This window comes from Chiloscyllium plagiosum, chromosome 24, assembly GCF_004010195.1.
Source record: "Chiloscyllium plagiosum isolate BGI_BamShark_2017 chromosome 24, ASM401019v2, whole genome shotgun sequence".
In the NCBI taxonomy this organism is placed as follows: Eukaryota; Metazoa; Chordata; class Chondrichthyes; order Orectolobiformes; family Hemiscylliidae; genus Chiloscyllium; species Chiloscyllium plagiosum.
Genome location: NC_057733.1, coordinates 47019481 through 47028223, shown reverse-complemented (window position 1 = coordinate 47028223; position 8743 = coordinate 47019481). Strand labels below are relative to the sequence as shown.

Genomic DNA, 8743 nt, shown 5'->3' with positions numbered 1-8743 from the left:
GTAACATTGATGACATTTTTGTTGTGTTTGATTTTTTTCTGTACATGGCATTCTTCAACTCGCACTACAGACAGCCAAGCAGAACAACCCATGCAGGCCCTCCCAGGGCCATTACTGTGGTCGTGCTTTACTCTCAAGGGTGCTACGTTTTGCATGAGATATAAAATTGGTGCCCAGCTTGCACATTAGTGGAAGCAAAATACCTCACACCTGTTATGAGAAAAAGCACAAGGAGTTATCTCCAGTGCCCTGCTCAACATTCATCCCCCAATCAACAGCACTCAAATAGATTATCTGGTAAATTACCGAATTGCTACATGTGGGATCTTGATGTGCCTAGATCGGTCACACTACACGAATAGTGCACATGCCTCAGACGTTGTTCCGAGAGAAAGAAAGCAAGAAAGAAGGCAAGAAAGAAAGAAAGAAAGAAAGAAAGAAAGCAAGAAAGAAAGAAAGAAAGAAAGCAAGAAAGAAAGAAAGAAAGCAAGAAAGACAGACAGACAGACAGACAGTGTGTGTGTGTGTGTGTGTGTGTGTGTGTGTGTGAGAGAGAGAGAGACTGTGTGTGTGCACATGTGTGCAAGAGAGAGTGTGTGTGTGTGTATGAGAGAGAGAGAGAATTGCTCATAAAACAAAAGGCAATGCCAACTACTTGCATCTGACTCCTTCCACCTTTCACCCTCCCCCCTCCAACTCCACTGCCCAAAGAGAGACTGTGTGTGTGCACATGTGTGCAAGAGAGAGTGTGTGTGTGTGTATGAGAGAGAGAGAGAATTGCTCATAAAACAAAAGGCAATGCCAACTACTTGCATCTGACTCCTTCCACCTTTCACCCTCCCCCCTCCAACTCCACTGCCCAAACCACCACCTCATTTGTGACAGCCCCCTTTGCCTGCAGGACACTGCATGGGCAGAAACCAGCTCACTGAAGGCTGTAGTGATGAACTTTCAAAACTTATTTCTTTATTTATCTTGATTTCATTTCACTTGATGAAGGAGCACCGCTTGTGATTTCAAATAAACCTATTGGGACTATAACCTGGTGTCGTGTGTGACTTCTAACTTAGTCCACCCTGGACCTAGCACCTCCACATCATTTTTATTTCTCTGTTTCTGTACCAAAAATTTTGTACCCAAGCTACTCTGTACCTAAGATGGTGCCATGTACGGCGACATTATACACTTTTCAATGTACTCCTGTATCTCCATACTTGAGAACACACGACAATAAAAGCCAAATCACAAAAATCTAAAAGATTATCTGGTCATTATCATTTGGCTGTCTGTGGGAGCTTACTATGTGTAAATTGGCTGCAATGTTTCTCCTGGTGTAATAGGACATAGGCACGCAGTGTTTTCTGACCCATTCCCACACCTGAGGATGTGAAGAGCATTATGTAAATGCAAGGTCTGTTTATAATGAGATAGAAAGGCTTCTGCTCGCACATGTAATTCTGCCTCGGCTACGTGCATAATGTACAGCCTTCAGAGTTAATGTCAATTTCACAGATCCATCTTCATACGAGGTAACACAGCTGTCCCCGGCACTGAATGGCTACATCCCCTGAACAGAGGCTGCAGGGTGCTATCTGCGGCCGATCGTCTGAGGGTTCAGGACAGGGAGATAAAGGTCGAAAATTAAACTGTTTGGTTGGCTACTGACCAACAATTTCACACGATAATCCGTTTGAACAGCATTGTCTCCTTCACTGACATGCAGTCAAGTCCAATCTGAATACTTGGTGCAGTCCCCCTGTCTCACTCCTGCTTTGGTCAAACACTTGTTTTACAGGAAAAAAAACAGGATTGGGAAAATGAACAACTGCTTTTCAAATACCAACCTTCAGCCTGAACCCTCGATGATATCTCTAAGCTCCTCTGACCCTGACTTCTTGTGCCCTGAAGGTAAGCGCTGGTTTCCAGATACTGTCATTAACATATACAAAAACAAGGAAAGGGAGTAGGCCATTCCACCCTTCAAGCCTGCTTCCCCATTCAATAAGGCAATGGCTGATCTGATTTTAACCTCAACTCTACATTCCTGCATATCCCCAATAATCTATCATCCTTTTGGTCATTATGAATCTATCTACCTCTGCCTTCAAGATATTGAAAGATTTAGCATCTACTGCCTTTTGAGGAAGGGAATTCCAAAGACCTCAATCCTCAGAGAAAAAAAAATGTTTCCTCATCTCTAAGTTAAATGGGTGGCCCCTTATTTTTAACTATCATCCCGAGTTCCAGCTTGCCTCATGAGAAAACATCCTTTTCCACATCCACCTTATCAGGTCTCCTCAGGATCTGTTATGCTTCAATAAAGTCCCCTCTGACTCTTCTGTACTCCAGAGAATACAGGCCTAGCCTCATAACGCAATCCACTCATTCCAGGTTTTAGTCTAGTAAACCTCTCCTGAACTGTTTTGAACACATTAACATCTTTTCGTTAGTATGGCGTCCAGTCCTGTACACAGTACTCCAGATATGGTCTCACCAATGGCCCTATAACTGAATTATAGTAGTTTTCTTCAGCTGCTGAGGCTCAGACCCGAGAATTCTCTCCTAAACCTTTCCCATTCCTTTTATAATGTGCAGGAGGTTGTTTTAAACAACAGGCAAAGAGACCATCAATCACTCAAGGCTACCTTTAATGCAGCAAAAACTCAACGTTCATTGCTCAGTGCTTGGTCAATGAAGACGACGGCAAAGGACCATCATTTAAATATATTTTATCACTTTGTTGAGAATGCAGCTTTGCATACTGCTCTGTGTCAGTGTTGATGTCAACAACACTCCCTTCCTCCCCTTCCAAAACATACAGCCCAAGGACTATTTTCACATTGGTAACTGTAGGTTGACAAAATGTAATCCCCATTGAATCAGTGTTGAAGGCCATTTGGCCCATCAAGTCTGTGCCAGACCTTGCAAAGAGCAACCAAAAGAGAAAATGCTGGAAAATCTCAGCTGGTCTGTCAGCATCTGTAAGGAGAGAAAAGAGCTGACGTTTTGAGTCTAACTGATGCTTTGTCAAAGCTGACTCTGCCCACTCTTGCAAAGAGCAAATCCGTTCAGTCTCACTCTCCTGTTACTTCTCCTTTACTCATTTCTCTAATTCCCTTCGGAGCTAATTTTGTATTTGCCAGCCCCACATTCGAAGTCCTCGCTGCTTCTCAAATAAAACTACCTTTCACTGATTTACCTTGGGTCCTTTTGTCAATCACCTTAAAGCTATCCCCTCTAGATACTACCACTGGAAGAAGTTACTCTCGGTTTACGTTGTCCTTCAGAGCTAAACAGACAAAAGTTATGACGTATACTTTTATGAATAAAACACAAGTAGATGAGGCAAGAGAATGACAACTATCTGGGAACAGGTTGCATCTTATATTCAGTGCTGTGTGGGGAAGAGAGGGGGAAGAGTGCTGTTAAGTGAAAATTGCCCCCTTATGTTCAGGAACTGAAATCTTAAACAGACTAGATTTTCGAGCACGTGTTAAAAATTTGCATACAATAGCATCAGATGTCACAGCAAACCAACTACCTCAACAACTTCAACTGCACTCTGCTTCAACTTTACATAATCCCATTAACACACTTTCGATCTCTGCTCCTCCATCAACTACCTTTTCCCTTTTCATTTACCCATCCCCTGTATCCAATGATCAATGGCCCTATGTCCACCCACCAATAGCTTTCTCACCTTTAACTGGTCCACTCAGTCCCTCCCCACTTCCAACACTGATACAATCACAGAATCCACACTAACCCTCCAAAGAGCATTCCACCCACACCCACATTTCCCATGGCTAACCCATAGCACCTGCAAGTCCCTCTACACTACAAGCAATTTGGCACGGCCCATCCACCCCAACCTGCACACCTTTGGACTGTGGGAGGAAACCGGAGCACCTGGAGGAATCCCACGCAGACACGGGGTTGCTGGAGGGTGGAATCGAACCTTGGATCCTGGCACTGTGAGGCAGCAGTGTTAACCATTGAGCCACCGTGCCACCCCTCATCTCTCCTCTCAGCTGCTTATCAGAATCAGAGTAATACAGCACAGAAAAGGACCTTCAGCCCATTGATTCTGCCCCAACTTATCGACACTAGTCCCAATTTCCTGCACGTGGCTCATTGCCTTGAACATTATACAATCTCTGTCCACCCCCTGTACTCGAGCATAAATTTCTTCACGACAGAAACCCCAACTATTGCCCATAAGATGCAGGAGCAGAAGTACACCACGCAGTCCATCAAGTCTGTTCCACTACTCAAGGGGATCATAGCTGATCTGTTAATCCTCAAGTCCACTTGTGAAACTTGGGATGGTTCAGAAAAGATTTACAGGGACATTGCTGAGGTTGAAGGGTTTGCTTTATAGGGAGAGGCTGAATAGACTGGGACTGTTTTCCCTGGAGCGTCAGACGCTGAGGGGTTACCTTATAGGACTTTATAATATCATAAGGGAAAAGGATAGAGTGAATGGCCAAAGTCTTTATCTCAGGATGGGGGATTCCAAAACTAGAGGGTATAGGTTCAAGGTGAGGGAGGAAAGATTTAAGAGAGATTTAAGGGGCAGATTTTTCACGCAGAGGGTGGTGTATGTATGGAATGAGCTACCAGAGGAAATGGTGAAGGCTGGTATAATTACAAATTTAAAAGGCATCTGGATGGGTACATGAATAGGAAGGGTTTACAGGGATATAGGCCAAATGCTGGCAAATGGGACTACATTAAGGTGGGATACCTGGTCAGTGTGGACCGAAGAGTCTGTTCGCGTGCTGTACATCACTATGACTCTATGACAATTTCTTTCCTTTCCCCCATAACCATGCCAGCTCCCCCCCACCCGATTCCCTTTCAGATTCAGCAAGTTCTGAATAAATTGGTGTGGTTACCTCATTCCACCCCCTGGAGGGGCAACAAGGAATGATCAATAAATACTAACCTGCCAGCAACACCTACACCCTGGGGCCATGGGGCCGTGGGGGTGAGGAGGTGGTTAAGAGAAATAGAAGAACAATGTTTATTGCATTTGAAAAGTTCAGGCACAAAATTGTTTAAATTTCATATCGCAAGATGAACTTCACAGGCTCACTAAAAATAGAAGTGTCTCGACAGGTCAAAGCCCAGAGAAATGAGAGTGCACTACATCTGCTGAACTATAGAAAATATGCTGAATGATATCTATCCTCAGGTCCCAGCTGGTATTTCAAAATGAAAGCCCTGAAAACTCAGATTAGAAAGCGAACTTCATTCTCCCATGGTCTTGTTCCTTATTATCACGGCCTTCCAACTCCAGTCAGGATTTCTAATTAGATTTGCCTTTTCCATTCCGACAATCACACCGACTTAGAATTAATTTTGCATCAACAGCACAGTTTGATTGCTCGAGCCACCTGAGCCACATTAAACTGTTAAGAGAGCAGCCTTTTCGGGACATAGTAAAGCTCTGGACATCTCCAGAGGGAGGAATAGGTTTAGATGGAGCTTCAGTAAAACACTATACAGCCACCAAACATGCCAACAGTAACATGATAAATAACATAGGAACATGCTAGATGAAATTGATAAAATACTTCAGAACTCTATGTGGCACAGAGACAGGCCATTCGACCCAATGAATCTATACTGGTGTTGATGCTCTATGCAAACTTCCTCAGATCTTACATCAGCTAATCCCCTCAGTATATACTTCATCCTGGAGAGAGCATGGATTAGTGGTAATCATTGGACTAGTAATCCCAAGGGTCAGGCTAATGCTCTGTGGAAGTGGGACCAAATCCCATGGTGGAATCCCCACTCACATTAAAAAACAAGTCTGGATTTAAAAGGCCACCTCAAGTAATGGCGAAAAGATAGTTGTTACCTTCATGTTGTAAAAGCCCGTCTGGTTCACTAATGTCCTTGAAGGAGGGAAATCCACCATCATTGTCTGTGCCTACATAGGACTCCAGGAAGAAGCTTGACTTTCTATTGCCCTCTGAAATTGCCTGGTAAGCCATTCAGTTCACAGGCCGGAGATGGTCAATAAATGCTAACCCCGCAGTAATGCCCACGTCCCATGAAAGAATATTCCTTTCTCTTGTGGCTTCCCCCGACATACACCTATTCTATTTGCCCCAAATTCCCTTTGCACTGCAATTTGCACACTGAAAACACTATTTTAGAGAAAGAAATTCTTCTGAATTCTGATTGAATTTATTTGTGTCTATCATAATTAAGGCACCTAGTTTTAGAATTTCATGCAAAGGAAAGCATATACTTTATACCTACACTATCCAACATTTTCCTAATCCTCTGTATTGGTACCACCAGTTTCCTTTCCACCTCGATCCTATTCAGACAGTAGTTATGCAGAGAGTTATGAAAACTCCTTATTCCTCCCAGCGGCATGGTGGCACAGTGGTTAGCACTGCTGCCTCACAGCGCCAGAGACCTGGGTTCAATTCCTGCCTCAGGCGACTGACTGTGTGGAGTTTGCACAATCTCCCCGTGTCTGCGTGAGTTTCCTCCGGGTACTCCGGTTTCCTCCCACAGTCCAAAAATGTGCAGGTTAGGTGAATTGGCCATGCTAAATTGCCCATAGTGTTAGCCGAAGGGATAAATGTAGGGGAGTGGGTTACGGGTCGGTGTGGACCTTTTGGGCTGTACTTACACTGTAAGTAATCTAAATCTTCTCTCACACTTAACAATATTGAAATGCAATTGCTAATTACACACCTATTCAACTAAAGCCTCCTTTTAAATTATTGCCGGCTTTCAATTCCAGGGTCGAAGTTGGTCGTGCAAGTGATGAAATGCCAGCAGAATACCAGATGCCACCTTAGCCAACCCAAGTAACTATCCTTAACCACCCTCTTTCTGTCATTTGCATTGTCACCAGCTCACTATCCATTCTGTTGACCAGGACTCCCCACACTCTGACAACCTTGGGTTAGCATTAACTTTTGCCAAAAGCTTGCAAAAACCTAAATATAATTTCACCTCCTGTGGTACATTGGTCTACTTTTCCCACTCCCGCGCTGTACAACTTTATGATTTTACACTCTATGACATCCCAAAGCACTGCACCTTCCACAAAGTATGCTGGAAATGTAGTCACTCTCGTAATGTAGGGACCAAAGCAGCCAATTTACACAGAGCAAACCTGGGCTGAGCTGTTGGATGATGGGCTGTGTGTATGGACCCCAACAAAAAAGCCCAATCCCATCGCCCTCTGATGAACCGAGTGCACAGAGCAAGGTGAGGAGATGTAGCCCACTAACACGAGATATCGACCTTGCACCCTAAAGGTCCATACCTCGATATTGTGCAAAGTACAGCCGGAGATGTCTCCCCGAGTGCAAAATCTTTTCTTGGAACAGGTCAATTTTGTTCAAGAACAAGATCTAAAGGAGAAAGAAAGCAATTTATAATCAAAAAGTGAATAAAAGTACTTAAATGACATTAGCAGAGACCTCTAACTTTCACATTCCACGCTCAATTTGTGTTGGTTTTTTAATTTCTTGGAATTTTATTCTTAAAGTAAAAGTCAAGTTACCATCATCTCAGAGGATCATGAGGCTGTTCTCAGTAGACACAGACAAGTGGTGATAGTTTAACCTGAGGGTCAACGTGCCTCAGGTGAGGGGAGAGGTTGAGAAGGAGAGTCCTTCATGGCTACCTCAGTTGGTATGGAAACTGAACCCACACTGTTGGTATCACTCTGCATCGTTTAACCAAACATCCAGCCAATTGAGGGAACAGACGCTCAAATTAGACCATAAGACATAGGAGCGGAAGTAAGGCCATTCGGCCCATCAAGTCCACTCCGCCATTCAATCATGGCTGATGGGCATTTCAACTCCACTTACCCGCATTCTCCCCGTAGCCCTTAATTTCTTGTGACATCAAGAATTTATCAATTTCTGCCTTGAAGACATTTAGCGTCCCAGCCTCCACTGCACTCAGTGGCAATGAATTCCACAGGCCCACCACTCTCTGGCTGAAGAAATGTCTCCGCATTTCTGTTCTGAATTTACCCCCTCTAATTCTAAGGCTGTGTCCACGGGTCCTAGTCTCCTCGCAGAACGGAAACAATTTCTTAACGTCCACCCTCTCCAAGCCATGTATTATCTTGTAAGTTTCTATTAGATCTCCCCTTAATCTTCTAAACTCCAATGAATACAATCCCAGGATCCTCAGCCGTTCCTCATATGTTAGACCTACCATTCCTGGGATCATCCGTGTGAATCTCCGCTGAACACGCTCCAGTGCCAGTGTGTCCTTCCTGAAGTGTGGGGACCAAAACTGGACACAGTACTCCAAATGGGGCCTAACCAGAACTTTATAAAGTCTCAGTAGCACATCAGTGCTTTTATATTCCAACCCTCTTGAGATAATTGATAACATTGCATTCGCTTTCTTAATCACGGACTCAACCTGCATGTTTACCTTTAGAGAATGCTCAACTAGCACTCCCAGATCCCTCTATACTTCGGCTTTACAAATTTTCTCACCGTTTAGAAAGTAATCCATGCTTCTATTCTTTTTTCCAAAGTGCAAGCCCTCGCATTTGCTCACATTGAATTCCATCAGCCATTTCCTGGACCACTCCTCCAAACTGTCTAGATCCTTCTGCAGCCTCCCCAGTTCCTCAGTACTACCTGCCTGTCCACCTAACTTTGTATCATCGGCAAACTTCGCTAGAATGCCCCCAGTCCCTTCATCCAGATCATTAATATAAAATGTGAACAGCTGC

At 44.0% G+C, this 8743-nt stretch overlaps 1 protein-coding gene across 2 annotated transcripts in view; it reads right to left on the bottom strand.

Moving 5' to 3' along the window:
- gnav1 (guanine nucleotide binding protein (G protein) alpha v1) overlaps positions 1-8743 on the bottom strand; it is a 127790-nt gene that overhangs the window by 2027 nt on the left and 117020 nt on the right. For both annotated transcript variants that reach the window (XM_043714996.1, XM_043714994.1), the window contains one exon: positions 7304-7391. In XM_043714996.1, coding sequence (XP_043570931.1) covers positions 7304-7391 — 88 coding nt within the window. The remainder of the gene's footprint in view (positions 1-7303; positions 7392-8743) is intronic.